The sequence below is a fragment of the Copadichromis virginalis genome, linkage group LG2, assembly GCF_057382275.1.
Source record: "Copadichromis virginalis isolate Kocher_CV1m ecotype Utaka linkage group LG2, C_Virginalis_male_GT1.1, whole genome shotgun sequence".
Classification (NCBI taxonomy): Eukaryota; Metazoa; Chordata; class Actinopteri; order Cichliformes; family Cichlidae; genus Copadichromis; species Copadichromis virginalis.
In genome coordinates, this window is record NC_140619.1 from 9,093,032 (window position 1) to 9,117,894 (window position 24,863).

General features: G+C 41.3%; 1 protein-coding gene across 2 annotated transcripts in view; it reads right to left on the reverse strand.

The window, feature by feature from the left end:
- cplx1 (complexin 1) overlaps positions 1 to 24,863 on the reverse strand; it is a 70,675-nt gene that overhangs the window by 3,945 nt on the left and 41,867 nt on the right. For both annotated transcript variants that reach the window (XM_085470063.1, XM_085470072.1), the window contains exon 3: positions 5,523 to 5,698. In XM_085470063.1, the coding sequence (XP_085326189.1) occupies positions 5,523 to 5,698 (176 nt within the window). The remainder of the gene's footprint in view (positions 1 to 5,522; positions 5,699 to 24,863) is intronic.

Consider the following 24,863-nt stretch of genomic DNA (forward strand, 5'->3'; position numbering starts at 1 on the left):
GATCCTCTACCAGAGGCCTGGGAGCTTGAGAGTCTTGCGCAGTATCTTAGCTGTTCCCAGGACTGCGCTCTTCTGGACAGAGATCTCCCGATATTGTTCCCGGGATGTGCTGGAGCCACTCGCCTAACTTGGGAGCCACTGCACCTAGTGCTCTGATTACCACTGGGTCCACTGTTACCTTCACCCTCCACATCTTCTCCAGCTGTTCTCTGAGCCCTTGGATTTTCTCCAGTTTCTCGTGTTCCTTCTTCCTGATGTTGCTGTCATTCGGAACCGTTACATCTATCGCTACGGCCGTCTTTTTCTGTTTGTCTACCACCATCAAGCCCGGTTGGTTAGCCACCACCATTTTGTCTGTCTGTATTTGGAAGTCCTACAGATTCCTTGCTCGGTCATTCTCCACCACCATTAGGGGTGTCTCCCATTTTGACCTCGGGCCTTCCAGGCCATACTTGGCACAGATGTTTCTGTATGCTATACCGGCCACTTGGTTACAGCGTTCCATGTATGCCCTGCCAGCTAGCATCTTGCACCCTGCTGTTATGTGCTGGATTGTCTCAGGGGCATCTTTACACAGCCTGCACCTGGGCTATGCTTCATGCATGAAACAACACCCCATTCTCATTCACATACTTCCACTATGTGTCAAACCCGCTTGAGTCTCACAAGATACACAAAGTGTCCTTTGTTGTTGAGTTGTGTTGCCTAAACATAACAAAGCAATGACCAAAATTTCTAAACAGAACAGTGTCCTGACTGACAAACTTAAGCCTTTCCCTACCACAACCCCCTCAAACTCCTATTTACCTAATTTGTTCTGTTCTTTGTTACCAGATGAAGGAGCTCTAAAATCACTCAGCATCTGATATTAGTATGGAGGGTTCAAAAGACACCTATGACAGCAAGATCTGACAGCAAAGCTGTATCTGATGACAAGGGATTAGAATATGCAGTTTTATTAAATTTGTATTAAATATTTACCAACCAACCTGCATAGTTAAGGCCAAAATTCTTCACCAATTATGATCAACTAATTTTGTCAAGAACTTAGGGATAGAAATATGAATGAGTAATAAATTTCATTGTTACATTTCATTAAGCAGTATATTTGCCTCTTTTTAAACTCAACCCTTTATAAAGTCTATTCCTTCTGTCAATTAGTGTCTGTCCAAAAACGTATTTATTATATTTGTAGACACAGGGCCTTAAGCTAGTTAATTGTTTTTTTGTTTGTTTTGTTTTTTGCTTTAAAGGCTTGCAGAGAAAACTAGGATTCACTTTAAAATATCAGTTTCTTTTAAATATAGGAACATAAAGACATGAATATTTCAAGCAATTCCAGGAGGTGGTGACTGGTTAAAGCAATAAGTATTCTTATAAAGTAACAGATTTCTTAATTTGCATGGTTTAGCTTGAGGCTACACGCAAATTAGGCTAAACACAATGTATACAGCAACCTTTAGGTCCTGTTGCAACTGATTTCTGCAATTAGATGCAGAAAGAAGTTCAGGTTCTTGTTTTATTTTTGGTTATGTTTTTGTGGGTGTATATGGAGGCTTGAACTGCTGCTAGCTCTAATTTAACCTTCCTGGATATTTTATATAGCAATTACAGAGGCAGAGGCACTTGGCAGGTGTCCTGGACAAGGTTTGCTTTTAAAAAGCCCATTTTTAAGACTACTACTAAATCAAGAGTATGTTTGGAGAACAACAAGCTTGTTAAAACGTTAAAGACATCAGCTGGGAAATGCATTCCACTAGTAAGTCCACTGACACAGCCATACTGTAATGTCTGTGAACAACTGCATTGAAGATAGTATGGAAATGATTTTGTATTTTATGAGTGATATGCCCATAACTAACCAAACACTGTGACAATATGACATGAAACATGAAACAAACAAGTCCAGACAGGCTGAAATAATTCATCGTTATTTCAACACGTTAGTTCAAGCACCACAATTGAACCTGAAGCTTTTATGAATTCAGAATAGATGGATAGATTGAATTTGTTGCCATACGGAAACTAGGATCCTGACCTCAATTTCTGCATTAAACCTGAGGATCTGTGTCCAGTTTTGTGTATTTTGTGCATTTGTGGTCATAGATTGAGAAAAATCAATACAGGAGGACTGCAAGGAAAAGGTTGCAGTGCACGGGGAGGTCAGCGGGCCGAGTGATAGTTGATCTTGAGGCAGGGAAGGGGAAAATGAGCTGCACTGCTCCATGACCTCTTGACTGCTTTGCCAGGCACACACTAATGTGATTCTGTGGCAATAAATATCTTAGAGGAGGAGTCGCAGTGTCCATTTCCACTGCAGAGAGGAACACAGGGCATAAGTGGGTATGTCTGTGGAGTGAAGCTGTACGACTGTTTGAGGGAACAACAGCTGAAAAAAAACTGTTGCTTTAAATATTTTTTGTTTTTTGCCTTCAAGACTAAACCACTCTTTTGTCAAGATCTTATGTTTTTTCTCTTTGAGGTTTGAGGCTCAAAGACTTAATTACAGTTTAAAAAATGAAAAGACAGGCCTAAATCAGGTATCATAAGGAAAGAGTGGGAGTCGACCCTGGACAGGCCAACAGTCTATCACAGCACTAGCACAGCGACAGACTATAAGTCACATTTATGGCTGATTTGGATTAGCCAACAATGATTTTAGACATTATTTTTCAATTATACCGCATACTAAATTGTGTTTGATTACAATATATTATTTTAGGCTAGACTGGCTCAGATCAGGCCAACAGAAGAATCCTTCAGAACTGTTGAATTGTAGGTTTTCATTTCCTCGGTTCAGTTAAATCCACCGATTTTCAGAAACAGCATCAAATACTGATGTTTTGTCACATCTCAGCCTTAACCATCAAATGGTGAGGAACGACATCAATGCTAAAGGACAATGTTTGTGTATCTTTAGGTGGGTCAAACTCACAGCTCATCGGGTGTATTTGCTTGTAAACAATCCCTTGCATACATACACTGGGTAATATGCAATGTTAATGTTAAGTTAACAGCTTTTCCAAAACCTAACCAAATGCTTTAGGTGTCTTAAACTAAGAGGTGTCTTAAAAACAAAAAGAAAAAAAGAAAACCCAAGTGAAAATTAAGCAAAACAAAAACATGAAACTTCCATATAGGACACAAACTGCAGTCCCTAGCAAACGTTTGACTCACTCAGCCCCTCCAGGCTGCAAACGGACTGTCAGAGGTTGAGTGGTTGGTGGATGTTGTTGCCATTTTAAAAAATGATGTAATCTCTCAGCACTGATGCTTTCCTGTGTCCTCAGTAGTACATATGAGCATAGATATCATGTCGACTGCTTTACTGACAACATTTTATATACCAGTAATAATTCATAAACTGTCACAAATCTTTCAATACCAAAAGTATATTAACACTCCAGCTGCTGCAGTTGGAAAATGTGGGAATCCTCATATACATATCTTCAACAATGATTATTTTAAAGATGTGACTATGAAGAAAAGTTTAACTTCAGCAAGATCGAGAAGCTAAATATTTTTTGACTGGCTGGAGGGGTGTATCTTACTTCAGTACCTAAGAAATATTTCTTCTGAATTTCCGACAGAAATAAAACAAACATTGGTGTAATTGGTTGATGTAGCTCTCTTCTATAACTCCCTCTGTTTCCACTCGGTCTCTCTTTCTTTTTTAGACTTGTTCCACAGTAACAAAGACTTGCATCAGTTGAAATGAACAGCCATGCTTAGTCAGCCCCTCTCACCTTGCTATAATCAAACGCTTCCCAAAGATATGCTGTCATATTGCTCTTTTTTGAGAGAGCGAGAAGGAACTCCAAACATAGTTTTATAAGAGCTACACATAGAAAAGTTTCAGTCTCTCTCAGGGCATTCAAGTCAAATATCTAATGCATTATTAGCAGTGTCAAGGGTAACCCTTCCCGGCAAGCTGCAGACACTTTGATCATCATATCTTATTACAGCTTAATCAAATATTAATTTAGACATTATCAAAGCCAGAATTATCTTGGTGACATAAAAAGGGCCACTAAGTCAAGAATTTGCATTGAACTTTGAAAATGAACTCCAGAAGGGAATATGTTTAAGGATCTATATCCAGTAATTTAAAAAAAAAAAATTAAGAATGCAGAGTTTTAAATCAAAACAGAAGGACTAATATATAGTCCAGTTTTTTAAACCTCCATTCTCCATTAGCTAATTCATTTGAAAGTGCAATTTGCAGTATAAAGCTTGATTTATAGTACTTGTTGAATCCTAATAGAGCCATGCCAGAGAGGCTGATGCTGTTGATTATATTTGTGCAATGGTCTCGCTGCACTGTTTTGTGACCATGAGTGAAGCTGAGCTGTTTATGACGGGCCTGAAGCTAATCGGTCTCGAACAACAGTCACCAAAATGCAAGAGATGTTTTTTTAGAGCCGATTGAATTTATTGCAGCCAGTGTATAAAAGATGGATGTAACCACCATGACTTCATCCTCTGGTTCTGACCCTGCAGTTTGAAGCCTCAGTATGTTTATCACTATGTTTTTTTCTTTGTTTTGTTTTTTGAGTCAGATGTTGCAGTTTTTGGATCAGAAAGGGTAACTGTTGAGTTATTAGCCAATATCACCTAGACTGGTTTGCAGCCTGGATTCATGGCCCTGTGTGGGCTGAACACAGACACATATATCACTGACGACTTTAGTTAACAAAATAGTAAAACCAAAACTGAAGCACAAACTTCTGGACAGTCTGTACCTCATCACAAAAACAAATATTTCTCAAATAATTTCATTACAAAAGCTCAAGCAGCATAAAATGAGCAGAAAGGTCCAGATCAGTGACTCCAACTGTCATCAAACACATGCAAAAAGTGCACGTTTTTAAGGAAGCCTGAGGAAATGCAGGTTTTGGGATGTTGAGTTTGATGCTTGGTTTATAGACATGTTAGCAGAACTATACGAGAAGCAAAAGCAGCATCTCTCTACGACTAAAGCCAATCCCACTTTGTTTTACAGAAGTTATATTTGTTTTTTTTACACTGTTTCTATTCTCTCCTTGTCCAATTTAGGGTCAGTCGGAGGCTAGAGCCTATTCTGTCTAGGGCAAGAGGCGGGGTATGCCCTAGACAGGCCAGTCTGTCACAGGGCTAATACAGACAAACGGGCAAGTGTTCATACTCACATTCACAGCTAACGTCAATTTAGAATCACCAGTTAACCTAACCCTACTACTTGCATGTGTTTGGACTGGGAGAGAAAGCTGGGGAGTACCCGGAGAAATGACACAATCTCCACACAGAAAGGCCCCGGACAGGTGGCGGAGCTGAACTCACGACCTCACGACCTTCTTGCTGTGAGGCTGTAACCATGCTGCCCAAGTTTACATTGCATATTTCTACTAAACAGACCTGTTTGTAAGCATGTATAACAGCTGAACAGCAGTTTGTTTAGTCTGTGGACTGGATAACAGTTTAAGAACAATGAGAGCTCTTTGAGCATGATTAACTCGTGAGGCTCTATTAGTATTGAAGTTTACCTTATCCCTGATGCCCTGTCGGATGTTTTCTCTCTCTGCCTCCATTCTTGCATATTTGGCCTTCCTCTCCTCTTCCTGTTGCCTCAGCGCTTCTTGTCTTTCCTCTTCTTTTTTCTGAGCATCAGGATCCTTCTCCTCCTCTCCACCAAGCATCTTGCCCATGTCTTTGGTGGCCCCTGTTGTTGGTAATAGACAGAAAGAAATTGTGAAATAAAAGAAATTCAGTCATTTCTTTTATGGAGTGACACTGGCAGTTCATAGTGATTGCACCGGGTTGGTTTTCAACATCTGATGTGCCCAGCATTACATCTGAAATCTGGATAATTCAATAGATACTGCTTTGTATTTAAATCCTCTCTCAGGCCAGTGAAAGAGCAGCACTTGACTGAACCAAAGACAAAAGTGTCTGACAATAGAGAGAACAAGAGGTGAGCAGCACGAAGAGAGCTGAGATAAAAGACTGTAATAAATTATTAGCAATTCTCTTGATTGCCTTTGTGCTGCTCATTTTGGCCCTTTACTATCTCCAAGAGGAATTTAGATACAAGCGCCCACTTGGACCATGGGTTAAGACCAGAGAACAAAGGGCATGGGGAGCAGTTGAAGGGACAATAACAATCAGACACAGGGGCTCATTCTGCTACTGACGTCTGAACTTATTAAATATGTAAAAACTGAGGATGGAGAATGTGGTAAAAAGATCTTCTGTGCTTCACAGCTGGCTGCTGAAGGTTTAACCAATGTGTATCTTATCTGTTCAATTTAAATGCTGCTTATCTTGGAAATTAAACATTCTATCACTGATCTGTATCTTAAATGTGAATGTTTGTCAGCGATGTTTACGTGGCATTAATGAAACACCTGATTCTGAATTTCGGGAAGTGTAAAAAAGAATAGAGAGAGAGAGATGCCAGAAAGTCTTTTTAACGAGGTGCTCTCTTGATGAAGGCTGGATTATCGAAAGTCCTGCTGGTGCTAGCAAAGCTGCAGCAGGCACTGACATACTGCTCTATCTGGACCACTTCTTTTGTGTATGTGTGTGTGTGTGTGTGTGTGTGTGTGTGTGTGTTAGTGGATTATCTGGTGTGTGTGCTGCAGGCGTCAATTGACATTCCTCATACGTCACTATATGGCCAGTGTGTTTATTTCCACCCCAGCGCCTCTTGGAATCATTCTGTAATTTACATCAAGCTTCAGCCAAGGAACACGCCTGCCTTTGTAGAAATACACGGGATGTAAGTGTCTGAACATTAATCACACACGGCAACCGTGAACTTTTTATAGGAAGAAAGAATATTAAAACATTGGCTTTGGAAAAAAAATGCATTAAACATGCCAGCTCCACACTGTCAAAGCTGTCAGAGCTCAAAGTAAGCCAAATACTGCGCTGGAAATTGATCAAATAAAAATATCTTCCACACAGATCTTTGCCCCTGAGAGGAAATATTTTGTTTGTTTTCCATTTGATTGTGTTTTAAAAGGTATGATTACTGGCCTAAGATACAAATCCATCCAGGAAAACATAACACTCACTGGTATTGATGCTTTATGCTTGAAATGGTGCCCGGGGTCATTTCAATGTTAAGCAATTCAGCTAACCAGTTCACGACCCTTTTAGTGTCCTTCAGGATGAGTGTCCCACAGTCTTATTCACACTCAGAGCAACAAGAATGTTGGTTTAAAAACCCTCCGCTATCATCCTTAAAGTGACAATCACTTGAAAAGCCAAAGATCAAATCAGGAAGTTACCCAGGCTAATCCTGACTGTCAGTCTGCATGTTGAGCTGCTCCCGAGGTGCTTTTGCACACTGGCTTAACACGGAGCCCAGCCTGTATGTGCGGACTCCAGAGGCATTAGCTCTTCTTTCCGGCTCGCTGGCTGGAAGCAAGCCAGCACTCTAACAGTGGTCTGACGAATCTTGAACCCATGACTCTCTGCTCACTTCCAACTTGAAAGAAGGGAATTGATTTTAATGAGAACTGGACCTTTGGACATGGGTACATTTGAAATACACTCGGTTCTCCCTCTGCCCTTGGCCCAGCGTACTTGCTTTCACTGTTAGGGCTTTTGCTTCCTCCACCGCTCTGGGCTTGACTGTAAAGCTGAGCTTCACTGGTTCTCTGGAGGAAACGCTCAAAGACTGAGCCATCTGTTTAGGCGGTGAAATTGATGAGACAGCGATGACCTTAAGGTTCTTGGCTGTAGTTTGAGCTTGCCATATTGACATACCAGTACAAGCCCCAGTCGTTACTCATAAAGCGCAGGGTGATTGCTAATTAATGTTTCTTCACGGTAACTCTTTAATGTCTCTCACACATGGCATGCTGTCATATTGAGAAGGTAGTGCATCATCATTGATATCTGTGAGATTTTATGATATACATGTCAAACATCTGCTTGCACAGTGAGCAAACGTGAGCCCTTTAAAGGCAGTCTATGTAAAGTCTTATTTTGATAGTTTTATCTCTGCTAACCAGGTGGCACGTTGCTTTTGATAGTCCTCAGCGTCATTCAGCTGCCTCTTCAGTAAGCCTCCTCGTCTCTCAGTGACCGCAGACAGACTCTCTATGCCATCTTGGGCAACTTGTTCTTGTGCTCTCCAGCCTTGGGGAGCTTGGCATAGTAGCCTTTCTACAAGTGCAGTTTCTGGTGGGAGTATCCCTACAACTTGCAACAAAAGTTCTGCTGCTGCTAACTGAAATCATGAATTCATAGAAAGAAGAGAATCTCTGGAGATGCCATGACAACAGTGGCCTTCCTAACCTGCAGGTAGGAAAACTAAAGATGGGACGAGGTGGAGGAGGATGGCTGGTTACTTACAACTGCAAGTTTTACAATAAAGATTGTATTTGTTGTCAGTTTTTATTGTCTCTGCGGGTAGAAAGAAATAGCTGCTAGCTGTCATTATAGTTTAGTCTCTCTGTGAGGCTGTTATCTGTTCATATTTGCTATAGATGCCATAGTTTATTTCCAATTCTTAATATTAGTTAATTGACTTTACAGTGCCTACAATAAGGAGAGAATTTCAAATGAATTTTTGACTTCAGTCCAAAGTTGGCCTGTGATTAATCTCATCTCCACACTCAACGTGAGGTAAAAATTAACAAATAATGTTGTAGGAAAAAAGCTGCAAAAGCGTGTTTTTTAAAAGACGCATGCTATCAGGATTACGATGCTGTTTTCATCTGCTGTTATGATCCTCTTGCTTTCTGTGCAATCACATGTTTTCCTTGCAGGCACCAAGGAACTCTGGGGTTTAATAATTAAAAACATTCTCTATGCATTTCTAAAGAATTCAGATTTGTTTTAGGTTACTTGTTTGGTATAACACAGAATATGTGTAGCCTAGAGATTATTTCTTTTTGTCTGTGCCTTGCCTCAGGTTGAAGTGCTGAATTAAACTTTGCTTTCCTGTGACTTTGTTGGTTGCTTGAGGAGATTTTCCAAATCTTGTATGAGCAGCAATTGTCACAGAAGCTGAGTAGACTCTACAAAGAAGATACCCTTAATCACTTAGGGCTAATACAGTCTTCTTTGGCCAAGCTGAACAGAGAAACTTTTAAAACTCAAAGTAGTTATTATACGTTAGAGTCTGCAGACACAAATTAAAATGCAGCACGACAGATACTGTTACCTTGTCTGGGTTTATACTTTATTAGATATATATTCCTACATTCCTGTCATCATGAGCTATTCTCACCATCTCATTTGCACTTCCACTGATACTGAAATGTAAATTTATGCTAGCAAAATTGGATCACACTATGCAGAAAATATATTTCTACCCCAAATTAAAGGTTTTGAAGGGTGTTTGATTTTTGTTTGATTAAATTGTACTCATCAGTATTGTCTCATATAAATAGGTTTTCAAAGTGAATCATATTCTTCTTTTCCAGTTAACTGACATATTTCTAATTGTCCAGATGAATAAGCTGTGTTATATTTAGGCATTTTTCAATAGAAAGAAGCTGTAACATCAGACTGATATATCGTCTGTGGCTGATATAACTTTTTCTTCCTGATTTTTTGTCAGTTCCCATGTTGCTGTTATTCTACGCTCGCTTCTCCCAAACCTCTGCATGACTAATCTCAATGCTCAAGCCTAATTAGCTCATCTGATTGTGACAAAGTTGTTGTGTAAAACTATGAGACATTTATTGTTCCCCAAAGCCTTGGTATCATCAAAAGATGCCAGCTATGAAGTCTTGAAGTAGTACAGTGAGAAAGCCCTTGAGGAAGAGCTAAGAGCCTCAGTTATGGTTAGAAAAACGTCATAAGATGGTTTAGAGTACTCCATTAGAAGACACAATGCACCACAAAATCAGTCTTTTACAGATTTATAAGATCACTTGTTGTTGTTGTTTTTTTTTATGTTAAGACCATGAAAGGTTTTTAGTGGGTTGCTACATTACCTGCCCTTAGAGATTATTTAACCAAGCCAATCAAGCTCATGCACAAGGAGATATGATCTGTAATGTTCAAGATCAAAGATGAAAGTTGAAAGTTAATGTATCCAAAAAACATTATATTATAAACCTTTCATCATACCCATGGCTCCTTTTTAATGCAAAGAGAAAGAGAGCGGTTCTTCATGGTATCTTATAATGTCTGTTAAGTAAGAAAACGCTGTTGAAATAACTAATATCAAATATATATCAAAGCAATCTCAGACTGTATGAGGATACCAGATCCAAACTACAACATGGTCAGCAATCAGCCAGGAAACAATAAACAATAACAATAATAATCTTAATCATGGGATAGAAAAAGCCTCCAAAGTCTCAAGACTATTTGTTGTACTATTTAAAAACAAAAATATCAATATTTTACCTCAGACTGTGAATCATTCCACACATATTAAAAAAAGTTGACCTCTTTATCTTAAACTCAGAATGTATTTTCATTCATTCAGAATGATTCCATTAATACTTTAAAAACGAATACACCTCATTAAATCTAAGCTTGAAACATGACATGAAACAAGACAATTATGTCTGTCTGCATGCTAACACATACAAAACGTATACTGAAGAAAACCATATATACTTCAGTATATAATGAAATTTTTTGGACTGATTAAACACTTGAGATTTGAACACGGTGAAAAAAAACCCTAAATCTGACATTGCAATTGAGCCACCAATCTGAACATTTCAATCTGAGCCACAAAGATAAAAATGCTGATATTGCTGGAGGAAAATATAACAACAGAACCACTGAGTTCTGTAGCAAAGTTCATGGCAATCCATTCAATACTTGTTGAGACATCTAATTATAAAAAATGTCAACTTTAGGGTTGGTGAGCAAAAATCTCTTTCAGGGTACCATGAAAGGCAGAACCAAATTTCAGTGCAATTGACTGACTGGCTGAACTCATTCGATACCTGACAGACAGGTGTTGCCATTTCATGAATTATAACGCTTGAGTGTCTAAAACCATTTTTTTTCAGTCACTGCAATACACCAGAAGCACAGCATCAATGCTAATAATCACATCACTTCTATAAATAGAGTAAGCTGTATTTATGCGTGTCGTCTCATTACGGCTTTTAGGGGCATTTTTTTTTAGTTCAGCTGAGACATAGGGGCTGATTATAAAGGAAGAAAAGACTTGGTGAGAATAAGGGTGAAAATTTAAAAGGGGATAAGGAAGAAGTTGGAAAGTTGTGGATGGTTGGTCTAGGGACGGAGTGTGAGAGTAACTGTGTAGAGTTACATAAAAGCTGGCATTGGATTTGGAAAAATGTGGAAGCATCAGTGGTACTCTGCATGTGTGCATGGATGAAACACTGGAAAATGAAAACAAAATGTACAGGTCTCCATTGTGCTATTAAAGTAAGATTGAGTGCATGTCCTCCAGGTGCATTTGAGCTCCAAGAGCATTTCCTCTGAGTAAGTGCGTGAGCTACAGTAGCGTGTTTCATCCTGATAGACTCGGTGAGATCACGAGATGTGTCCCCTGTGGAGCACAACGCATCTGAAGGACAGAAAGGGAAATGGGAGCAAAGTCAAAAGAAGGGAAAAGGGAAAGAAAAAAAAAACAAATAAACAAGGTAACATGTAAAGTGTGAGCAAGAAAATTAGAGAGGTTGAAATAAAAACTGGCAGTGCAGAAGATTTAGAAGAAAACAGTATATCAGAGATAAGTTAAAGAGCTAAAAAACAACAACAACCAAACAAAAAAAACAAAACAACAACAATTAAAAAGAAATCAAGAGAAGAAAAGAAACTTGTGTATTCAGTTAGGAGAAAAGACATAAGCAGAAAGACAGGGCAGTGACTGGTAACAAAGGAAAAGCACAGAGAATGATGACTGAATGATAAATGAAGTTAGGTGGGAGAACAAAAGAATAATGAACATATTCCTAAATGACAAAAGATTTCTCAAAAATGATTTAATGCACTGTGAGAATGAGATTGCTGCTGCAGAAAAAAAGTGATAGCATAAGAGAGGAAAACAGCAGGACCAGCTCAAGGACTCTGTGTTCCTGCTCTCCCATCTGTCACTACTACTCAGCAGTCCCATAGCTGCCTACTGTCAGGTCCCCCCATCTTGACTCCAGTGGGTCGGACCATCTTCATCAGCCTCCCACCCCAACCTGGATGGTCCATAATCCCAGTGGGAAAACTACTAAAGACACCATGCATGGCTGCATTCTCTTTCAGTGCCTTCCACAAGTGGGATCCCACATCTTTTAGAAGCTATGACTCGTTCCCTCAAATTGCAAGATAAAATAATATATAAAATATATTTTTAAAACCTCAGAATGGTGTAATGTTACAGAGGAGGAAATTCACAATATTGCTGATAAGAGGTGAAATGTGGTTTTAATTTACGATGGGCAAAAAAAGGTGGGGCACATCCGGGAAAGGTCAGCAGCCCATCACAGGGCGAGCACAGAGAGAAACAATCACATCCACGCCAGTTAAGTTAACAAGCATGTCTTGGAAATCTAAATTGAGTTATTTAGATCAATGAATGGGCATGACGAACATCAGAGGAGGTATTATGTACCATGACTCATCAAAAACCAAAGTAAAGTAAGCACAAAGCTTTTACATTTACTGATAGATTAAAAAGGATGCTCCAGTTTTTCCAGATTTTAGATTAAAATAGTCTAAATACAATTTTAGATTTAAATAATCTAAAATAACTATGTGACAAAATTGGTGACCATTTTTTTAATTGGATTCAATAATTACCTCACATGCATTTTTCCTTGACTGGATTAAAACAGTCATGCTGATGTCAAGGAACCAATGGGGCGTCAGCGTAGGTGTTTATAAAGTGTCAAAATTTCTTGCCAACTTTTTAGAGGTGCCATAGAAGTTGTGGTTGCATCGTGATGCTTTAGATCTGTGGCTGTGTTTCAACTCCTACACAAAGTTTTATCAGTGTCAGACCTTGAAAAGATCTTTTGTTGAAGCAGCACTGAGTCACTTTTCACACTGAGCTGTCTGTTCCCGTCCTAACTATTGACTCGTTCTCGGAGACTGGTATGGTTTTTGGAACACAGCTGTCCTTGGAGAGCTCTAGCCACACTTAGTGTTGGAGAAAAGGAGAAAGCCCCGTTCAGTACAGAAGATTACTTCTCTATTGCTATGAGTGACAGGCTGACCAGGGAAAGATTATTTTATAGTGCAACTGCGCCAAGTTAAATCTTCTCTGTCCTTGAGCGAGAGACAGAACCATCTCCTTTTCATTCCTTGTACATTCTTATGCATAAGAGAGTGTCCTTTAAGTGGCCTTATGTATAACACTTTTCTTCTACCAAGGTAATTGAAAGCATTAACTCACTAAAATTAAAGCATTACGCTACGACAATAATAAGGAAAAACGGATGGCATATTGGTGGATAGAAAACAGATTCACTGTACAAGTTTGTATGGGGATCCCATTGTTTCTTCATTAACACTTTGCATTATAGCATATCATTACAACATGCCAATAAGGATCAGTTTTATTTCAAAGAATAACATAAAAGACACCATGTAGCCTTCATGGGGGACATGGCTAGCAGAAATAAAAATACTATGTAAATGAGGCATAAAAGAAACACCGAGCATTCTGACTTCCGAGTTATCACATCTATGAAACCATAAAGCTCCAGATTTTTTGAGTGTACACAGTAGTCCAATACAGATGCTATGACACTGAGCGAAAAGACTGGTGTAATACCAACCTAATGCCTAATTGTGGTAACCAAGGAAAAGCTATGCAATGTGTTTATCATTAAGCATGCGTTTAAAGCCATTATTCTCTATAAATGTAACCAAAGTGACAGAAAAGTTAAAGTCAAAACCAAAGTAACATGAAGCCAACCCCGCCCCATTGTGTTAAATAATTTTTGGAAGAGTGAAACAATGCGATGACGTGTTGGGAATTGAGTCTGTCCTTGCTGTTATAGGTTAAAAGGCAGTATGACAAAGGTAAGCTCAGCAGTCTTTTGCAGGGCCAGTACTGACAGACAGAAAGACATTCACACCTGTGACCAATTTATAGTCAGGACACCTGCACAGCCACAGGGAGAACATGCAAACTCACACACACGGATGCTAAAGTAAAATTTGGATTACTTTTTGATCTGAACAGGAAACATTAGACTGCTCTCCTTCCCTGTCAGCCACACACAGCCAAGCAGTTCCAGTGATGTTAAAGTGACACTAGAGAGTGTTGTTTTTAACTTCCTGTGGTATTTTTAGTGATTGCTTGAGAAGATCAGGAGTATGACAGCCCTCTAAAGTGGAGTGCAACTGGCCCTGATTTGTATCCATCTCAGGAAATCCCAGATGGATGAATTCAGATTTACTGAAGAGATGCAATACAGAAAAAGATACATGAAATAAAGAAGTGTGAATGAGGCCATATTGTCACCATCTGCAAATTCAGAGGAAAAACGATGTTTACTGCCCTATTTGTTTACAACATTTGATTTATGATGACAATCAATCTAGAGGATTTTGGTTGAGTATTTTTCTTTAATTTTACTTTAGGAATGAATGTTATTTAAAACCAATTTGAAGAACTAGATTAGAAAAATATTTATTGAATGACGTGGACATCCCAGTGTTCCAGCAAGTAAAAACTGATGATGCACGATGGGGGTAAAGTGGCCTCATTTTTCCAGATTCACTGAATACCTCAGTAAATCTCTGGGGCACAAGGGAAAAGGAGGCTTGAGCTACATCATTCCTGTGCTTTATCACCCATTTGCAACCAGTATCATTGGAAGGCAGCCTCGCAGAGGTTGGCCTTGGAGATGTGCAAGCAGCGACAGAGCACATTCATCACCTCTGAGGATGGCACCAAGCACGAGGCAATCCATCCATCCTCTTAAACACACATCACACGCAGAGTTGTGTATCAGAAACTTGAGGAGACATTAACTTAAATCAGTTTCCTAAAGACTCTAACTCAATCTCTACCCAAACCAAACATTACTAATATAGGGAACACATACCTACACAGTTACACAAACAAAAACAAATCAAAGTGTTCAATTGAAAATCAAAACAGCTGTATTATCGCATCATATTATGCAAGACAAACATTTTATAAGAACTTTATCTATCTGGGGGGGAAAAAGGCAAATCCAAGTAAGCCTTGAACAACAATCTCAAGTCAGGGATCATTTCCTTCTAAGATTACATAAAAAAAGCCCAAATAACCCTAAATGTAATCATTTCTGCCACAGTTATCTCCAGGGTAATACCACTTTCATCATGACATCCAGGCCTCATTATGATAACTGGCTTTGTATATGGAATCTAGGTCTGATTTCCTTTTCTGCCTCTTCCAATAAGGACTATCAGCGTTAGAGCGTGTTCACCCAACCCCCCACAGCTCAGGGTGTCACGTTTGGTCGCGTGCCACAGATCACTGAGAGCAATAGCAGAACTTCATAAGCAATTACTATGGAGTCACTGCAGTAATGAGTCATAGGAGGGGACACTGCAGCAGGCTGAAACTCCACCAGCAGCACCAAAGACGCTGCCCCCATTGGAAGAAGAGGAGCAAGAAAACAGCGAGAAAATAAAGATCAAATATCAAAGTTTTAAATGGGAAATTTCCCAAAAAACAGATTAAGTTGAAAGAAACACACACACACACACACACACACACACACACACTGTGCTGGTGTTCTCAGCCATGCCCTGCACAGTAACCTTTACTCAAAAGTCACATAACTGAACTTGAAAACAATGTAAGAGTACTTTAGGATGATGGACAGCAAACATTTTGGCATCAGAATATCCTCGATAGAAAATAGATTCTAGTTTTCATTGATCAGATATTTGGTTTCTACATTGTTTCAGCTGTTGTTTTGCTGTCCAAGGGGACAAAGAAGAGACCAAAAGGCAGTTTACCGGTTTAAAAAATAACTTTACTGCGGGACTCTTTTTTTATTTAGCAACCTTTACTATAAGATTTAATGATAGTATTCGAGTACTTCAGTTAACTGACAACAGCAAGTCTAGTTTTACAGAATGAATAGCTGATGAACATGTGATGTAGATTTCATGTATAGAAATTTCTCATCCTAAATCAACAACTTCCTTCTCTCACCTCAACCGGTCGCAGCAGATGGCCCCGCCCCTCCCTGAACCTGGTTCTGCTGGAGGCTTCTTCCTGTTAAAAGGGAGTTTTTCCTTACCACTGTCACCAAAGTGGTGCTCATAGGGGGTTATATGATTGTTGGGTTTTTCTCTGTATGTATTATTGTTGGGTCTAACTTACAATATAAAGCACCTTGAGGCAACTGTTGTTGTGATTTGGTGCTATATAAATAAAATTGAATTGAACTGAATATATGAAATGAATTCATTATTTGACACTAAGCTTTTGGTGACTGTGGGTGGCCTTGGTAATAAAGATTTCAACATTCCGTCATAGTAAATTATCCAAAAAGTGTGGTATCATAAAAACCTCATTGTCTCCTATGCCATCTGTTGTTTAAGCATTAAAAATTTGGCTTCTTCTAAAAGTTATTCATTAACTGTCCCCAAACTTGCACAGTCAACCAATACAAAAGTGTCCCTTTTACAAACACATCTGCTTCAATTGGGAGACAATTTAACTTTCAGCTGGGACCAATTTTTAGGTTTTGATTTCACTTCCTGTTCACTTGTGTTTGGTATCTGCCCTTACTATTATTGGAACCCCCCACTGTGTAGGTTTCCAACGCCATCTGAAAAACAATCTAAAAATGTGATCAAACAAGCAGGTGTTTAAGCGTCTGTTTAAAATATAGCTACAGTGCAGGTTATAATAGCAGCTTACACAAATGACCTATCGGATCATTTACTGGGGGAGGGCAGTCTCCACAATTTATAAAACTGCATGACTTTGTGGAGGTTAAGTCATCAATTCAAGGTTTCAACCTCTATCATAGCACCGCTGAAGAGTTCTTCAGCAAATTACTGCATATTTGACTGCTTCAAGGGCCCTGCTCTAAAAACCACAGATCTGTTATGGCAGACTCTGACCTGTCGACAGGGGATGAGAGATCAATAAGGTATCAGACAGTGCTTTGAAGGCATAATCTTACACCACGGCTCTTTTATTGCTATGTCTGAGTTTCTGAACGTTGCATATGCTCACATTAAAGAAAATATCCAAGCACAGCCAGCAAGACAGCTCATTAAAGCAGCGAGAGTTGAAGTATAAAAGTTGGCTTTCTAAATAAAATAAAGAGCCTTTGTACACTGAAGGCCAAATTTACAGTCATCTTCAGGTCAGATTTTAAGTTTTAGTTACAAAAAGTAGATGAAAAGTGGGAGCTACCTCTACTGACCTGTCATTTCCCCTTCCAGTTCAAATCTTCTCAGCCCATTGAACTGTCTAAACAGTTCTATTGGCTGCATCAAGCCAGTAGGTGAATAACCCCAGAAGTAACTCCTTTTGCATTAGTCTGAAGAAACACTGTGGAGAAGTATCCTCTACAAATCTGTTTCATTTTGTTGCACTTATGCTCAGAAACATTTGACTGCATGTATCTATACATTTTTGTGTGTTAAAATGTGTAGAGTGTTACTGAGTGTTTCTTATCCTTGGTGCTTTTCAAGTCTTGGATTGTTCATTGTACATGTTCAGTCATTTACTGATGAAAATTAAAAAGCACCTGTTTCATCTGCACCACACACAAAACAAACAGCAGCTGCTAGCTGTAGACCACCTGGAAGAGAATGAAGCAAGGCTTTACATCCATTTTTGATCCTTGCCGTCAAGATAACATGTACTCTGCACTCTGCTATAGGACTATCTGAGGTGGAGTTTTAGTTACATAAAGCCACAGTGACGTGTGAGAGCTCACCTGGAGGACGTGTTCTGAAAAATTCAGACATTCCTCTGGTTTACTGTCTTCATTTTAAGGAATTATTAAAGAAAGCACTGCAGCTTTAAGCCTAAAAAAGTTATTTTAGCATTAGTTACTGCTCTACTACTTATCCACACATTCACTCCATTCATATTTCACTTCAGCTTTCCACTGTTCCACAAATGTTGACTGGCAAGCTAATTAGCTCTGTGAAGACGCTGTTATGTGACGGGGGAAAAGTGAGCAGGTAATCAGCTCTACAATCACATTTAAATGAAATGTTCATTGATTAAATCTTTTATTGCTTTTCTATGAATGAACAATGGGAGTGTACTAAGCATAGTTTTTTTTCCAGTATGCTGGGGTAGTTCAGCACATTTTAAGGGCATTTCGCTGAAGCTAACAACCAGTTAGCTCACAAATTACAAATGTAATGTAAATACAAGTGTATTAAAATGTTTTTAGATGGATCAGGTGATTGTCCAAATTGTATCTGAACCAAAAATTTGATTCACTGTCAGCTCTGTAGCTCTCTTATTGTCACGGATTGCCGGGGCAAGCCGTGTGGAATGTAGGAAGGACCCAAAAGGCAGCAGCTCTGGTGCAGGTGAGTGTTTATTAACAGGGGTGGGTAAGTACAAACAGCGGTGGCGACAAAACATGAAACTGGAAACCTAAACTGGGTAAACTAATAAGACAAACCAGAACGAGGATGCAGGGAGGTCCGGAGAAATACATATGGGAAGACGCAGGGAGACCAAGGGGAAACAACACAGACGAACCAGCAATTACTAAGACAGAAAATACAACTTAAATACACTCAGAGAACACAGGGAGATTACACACAGGTGGGAAACACAGCTGGGAGTGATTAACATAACGAGACTAGGGAGGCAAACTGAAAACACTCACATAAGACGCAGACCTTCACAATAAAACAGGAACACACGGGCAGAACAGAGTAAACACTAAACAAAGGAAGAACAGAACCAAAATCGAAGAGAAAACACAAAATGCTGGGTCAAAAGGACCCAGGATCATGACAGAACCCTCAAGGGCTGGCTCCTGACAGCCCCAAAACAAACAAAAAAAAAAAAACAGAAAACAACCCGACCAGGGCGGGCGGAGGGGGTCTAGGACGGAGGGCTCGAGGCAAAACAAAACAGGAGCACCAGAAGGCCAGAAGACAAAAAGAAAAACAAAACACAAGTCCAAAACCAAAAGAAAAGCACACCAAAGCACAGGAAAACCGAGTCCAAAACAGAAAAGACCAGGGGGCCGGCCAGGGGGCCGACAGCACAGGAGTCCAAAACAGAAGAGTTCAGGGGGCCGGCCAGGGGGCCGACAGCACAGGAACCCAAACAGTCCAGGGGGCCGGCCGCGCGGAAGGCAACGGCGGCCACTCAGGCGATGGCGGTCCGGGGGCCGGCCGCGCGGAAGGCAACGGCGGCCACTCAGGCGAAGAGGGTCCGGGGGCCGGCCGCGCGGAAGGCAACGGCGACCACTCAGGCGAAGAGGGTCCGGGGGCCGGCCGCGCGGAAGGCAACGGCGGCCACTCAGGCGATGGCGGTCCGGGGGCCGGCCGCGCGGAAGGCAGCGGCGGCGACTCAGGCGATCTGGACCAGGCGAAGCACAGGCAGTAGCTGGGCCAGGCGAAGCACAGGCAGAAGACACGGAGGCTGGGCCAGGCGAAGCACAGGCTGAAGACACGGAGGCTGGGCCAGGCGAAGCACAGGCTGAAGACACGGAGGCTGGGCCAGGCGAAGCACAGGCTGAAGACACGGAGGCTGGGCCAGGCGAAGCACAGGGTGAAGACTCGGAAGCTGGACCAGACGAGGGTGAAGACTCGGAAGCTGGACCAGACGAGGGTGAAGACTCGGATGAAGCTGGACCAGACGAGGGTGAAGACTCGGATGAAGCTGGACCAGACGAGGATGATGAAGCTGGACCAGACGAGGATGATGAAGCTGGACCAGACGAGGATGATGAAGCTGGAGCAGGAGGCTGGACGGGCTCCTCGGACCCTCCAGCGGAGACAGGAGACGAAGGCCGGAGCGGTCCCTCGGACCCTCCAGCGGAGACAGGAGACGAAGGCCGGAGCGGTCCCTCGGACCCTCCAGCGGAAGTCAACACTAAGCCAGTAGTCATGGAGTCTTCTGGCAAACACGAAGGCAACTGGCAATGCACTGAGCACTGGCTCTGCCCAGGCAACGCTGACATGGTGCAGTTCTCAGGTGGCTGCATAGACTTCAGGGGTCCAGAATCAGCTGGGGACTGAGACCTAGCCTCTGGGGAAGCCCTGGAGCGGCAAACTGTGCCAATGGCGGCTGAACCACGAAAAGCCCCTTGAGGTGATATTAGACTTTCTCCCTGCATGGAGTGAATGAGTGAAACCGGGGATACTGGAGCCGGAGCTACTGGGGCCTGCGCTACAGGCGGCACTGGAGCTACTGGGGCCTGCGCTACAGGCGGCACTGGAGCTACTGGGGCCTGCGCTACAGGCGGCACTGGAAGGGGCACTGGAGCTACTGGGGCCTGCGCTACAGGCGGCACTGGAAGGGGCACTGGAGCTACTGGGGCCTGCGCTACAGGCGGCACTGGAAGGGACACGGGAGGCTCTGGAGACTGAGCTGAAAGGGACACGGGAGACTGAGCTGAAAGGGACACGGGAGACTGAGCTGAAAGGGACACGGGAGACTGAGCTGAAAGGGACACGGGAGACTGAGCTGAGGGGGACACGGGAGACTGAGCTGAGGGGGACACGGGAGACTGAGCTGAGGGGGACACTGGAAACTGAGCTGAGGGTGGCTGCGAGGGAGCTAACTGAGCTGAGGGTGGCTGCGAGGGAGCTAACTGAACTGAGGGTAGCTGCAGGGGAGCTAACTGAGCTGGGAGTAGCTGCACAGGCGATACGCAGCTCGCGTTGACATCCGCCACACAAAACACAGCCCCTGAATGAACAGTCACGTTGTCTGGAAAAGACACAGAGTCCTCACTCACCACAGCCGGTAAATTAGAAGTCCGAACGTCCGGCTGTGGGGTGGCGCGTCGGCGGCGCGATCGGCGTTTCCTCCCCGCAGACGGCTCCGACGGGCCGGGGAAGATCACATCCGGCGAGTCGGGCAGCGAGGCAGGAGTGGCTGAGAGAAGGTGAGGTGTGTGCTGGAGAAAAGCCTGCATGGTCGGAGGAAGCGATTTCAGAAGCCATGGCAGGCCGGAAAAGAGCCGTTGTAGCCGGCTTTCGACGGTGCGGCGAAGCTCCTCTGGAGGGTTTTCAAGCCACAGCCCGAGGAGAATCTCCACGTTATATGTAACGTCGTCCTGGAGCTCCTCGGACGGATTTACTGCTGCTGGGTCCATGGTGGCTGGTTCGTACTGTCACGGATTGCCGGGGCAAGCCGTGTGGAATGTAGGAAGGACCCAAAAGGCAGCAGCTCTGGTGCAGGTGAGTGTTTATTAACAGGGGTGGGTAAGTACAAACAGCGGTGGCGACAAAACATGAAACTGGAAACCTAAACTGGGTAAACTAATAAGACAAACCAGAACGAGGATGCAGGGAGGTCCGGAGAAATACATATGGGAAGACGCAGGGAGACCAAGGGGAAACAACACAGACAAACCAGCAATTACTAAGACAGAAAATACAACTTAAATACACTCAGAGAACACAGGGAGATTACACACAGGTGGGAAACACAGCTGGGAGTGATTAACATAACGAGACTAGGGAGGCAAACTGAAAACACTCACATAAGACGCAGACCTTCACAATAAAACAGGAACACACGGGCAGAACAGAGTAAACACTAAACAAAGGAAGAACAGAACCAAAATCGAAGAGAAAACACAAAATGCTGGGTCAAAAGGACCCAGGATCATGACACTTATTGACAAGAATATTATCAAGGATGTGCTCCAACACAGCAAAGAAAGACAAGTTAACCCAGGGAGCCATGCAAGAGATTTGCTTTGAGATAGTAAACGGAGAAATTTGTTTTTTGTAGACAAATATTTTATTAACATGATGACCTGTGGCTGTATGTCCATATAAACTAAAATCAGCGTTGCACAATGTTAATATCCTATAGAGTCTACGATTTGATTTTTACATATTTCAGCCACTTTAATGTTAAAAACATGGTTTTACAGCAGTTGCTACATTTAAAATGTCCTCATGTCTTAAACTGTAAAAGTGTAAACTACCAATAAGTCACTTTCAGGGCTGAATCATAAAAAGTGTTTTAAAAACAAGCTGTACAAACCTGTAGATGTAAATTATTCCTTCCTCACATATTCCTGAATACATTCGCTTTATTTTCGTCTCCTATTTATACATTTTTTTTCCACATATGTGAGATGTGACTTCTAACACATCAGAATTCATACCAGAGCTAATTAACAGGTTGATTAACAAATTCCTTCATTTTCTCTTATTACAGCTCAGATGAACAAACTCTCGTGCTTTATAATATTCATCAACGATAACCAGGCAGCCAGGGGCTATGTTTAGGAGAATCCAGCATTCCTACATTTACGTTTAGAATTAATATTTCCCACATGGTTAAAGATGCTAATGCAACTCCCTCGTCAGCTCTGCGATAAAATTCCCCATCAGCTATTCAGCAGACAGACTCTTTGATGTTATGGACAACAGCCTTTTCCAACATGACTTTCACTTTAACCAATTTCTGCATCTGTCATCTAAAAAACAATCATCCAATCACTGCCATAATCACATCCCGATCTGCCTGAACAGCCCATCACATCTAAAGGCTAACATTAAAGTAAAAGATCCTTGTGATCATTTAAAATACAGGAATAAATACAACTAGACGTTTTAAACCAACCAGTGAGATTAAGAATCTAAGCCTGCAGCATTCAAATCCCAGCAAGATGATTAAAGAGAGCAAAAGCTAGATGTTTACAGTTTAACAGACTTCTTCAAGTGGGTCAAACTTTTTTTATAAGCCAGCTTGTTTACTTTATTAATAAGGAATTGGGGCATCACAAAGAGTCAGTTCTCTGCTGCATTGACATTAATGAAAAGCTGACTTTATAAATTGATATTCAAAAATTCAATCTACATAAGCCAAGGTAAACAGAGTCTAAATCCCAAATTGTGGAATGACCTTTTTGGAAAGTCATCTTTTCAAACCCTGCAGCTCCTTAGAGAGCACCGTGAAGCTGCTGTCGCCTCCTGAAACAGGAATTATGAAAAAGCCAATGGACCCGAGCTCACTGAGATCCTCCTCGGGTATGTGTTGTCAGTATTATGCACATGCATATTGATCCCTAAGACCCTAGGCTTTGCTTGCCTTTCACCCTCCCCTAATATGCTTTTAGATTTATAGCTCCAGTTTTGCCTCCTGCCTCTAATATCAGGGGCTGTGATTCAATCCTCTGTGCCTCCTGACAGCTTTGGAGAGCTTCGGTTTGGGAATTAGCTAGATGGATTCATGGTATCCTGATATGCGTTATCACTCCAGTCTCATCTTCCCCTGCCACTCCCTGAGTATACTCATCGATCACGTGAGGGAAATCTGATTTCAATGATAACCTAACACCATTACTCAAACATGAGATCGCGCCGACCTCTACGCCGTCACCCGTGGTTTGGATTTGTGCAGCTTTGGAGCATTTTGAGTGTGTGAAATATGAAAATGCAATTCATACCAATCCCTCGCACAGCATGAGTGGTCATGCAGGGGCGAAGACCGTGCATGCATATAGAGCTGGACTGTGGAGCTCTGCATGACTCAGATGAGGTTGCAATTTATAAATCTGCAGCTACAAGTGTGAAAAACAACAACTGCCACTTTACTTTATTTAATCTGCTGACCTATATGCTTGTCTGCAGTCCAATGTTCAACTCATGTCATTTTGAGGTAGTTGTAGTTTAAATATTTCTATTATAGACTAATTAATGGAGGAAGGCACACTGTACTTTGCTGACAGAACAATTTTGCTGCTGCTCCTTTATGTGCCACCATAACAGCCATGACCCCCTGAGGCTTGGAGTGCACACGATTTCCCTGTTGTCCCTAACACCAGTATGTCAATAGCCACTAATTTAGACTGGGAGCCAGCATTGATCAGTCTCATTATAGCACATTTTCCATCACATAGACCCATACGGAAAAGAAATAGTAAAAACTTATATGTGATTACTCATGAAAGTGGCCACTTTCGCATTACTTTCATACATTGTTTTAGTAAGTATCCAAAACATACAAGTTTCATTATATAATTTTTCAAGGGATCTTATATCTGTTTTCACACTTATATGCTTTTCATACAAGTTTCACACAAGACAGATACAAACTTTATAAGATTTATATATATCTTTTCCATATGGGGAAGCTTTAACCTGATTAACAATAGTTCTCCTCATTAAGTATTTTGACTTGAGAACCAGCTTTCTGACTTACCACTAAATACTAAAATATATCTGACAATTATTAAATCTTAGATAACAGAGAAATTTTATAAACATGTTTTTTAGGTTGATACAACCACAAAAAAAAAAAAAAAAAAAAAAAAAATAGGTCCACGTAAACCACCTAAAACCTGGGTGTTGAAAATAAGACCAGGGACTCAATCCGGATCCCTTGTGAATGTGAAGGAAAGCATAAATTTTTGGACTTTTAAATGTTTTTTTAAATACTTATTACATCTTTTTCTGGTGGTCAGTGTGATGCCAGATTTGTTTCTGTAATTTTACACATTTATTTCTTAAAACTTAAGCTGAAAGAACCATATTCAAAAATGTATTTTATTTATTACAGCAGCATTTCTATATCGTGAAAATTTGGGACTGCTGGAACTGCACTTCTTTGTCTTATATAAAGCTATCTCAGGGATTACATGTGCTGTCAATTTACATATTCCTACTCTCACCTATGGTCATGAGCTGTGAGCAGTGATGGAAAGAATAAGAACATGGGTAGAGCGAGTGGAAATGACCTTGGGTTGAAGAGGTTCAGGCATCTGACCAGGATGCCTCTGGGGCACCTCTTAGGGTGA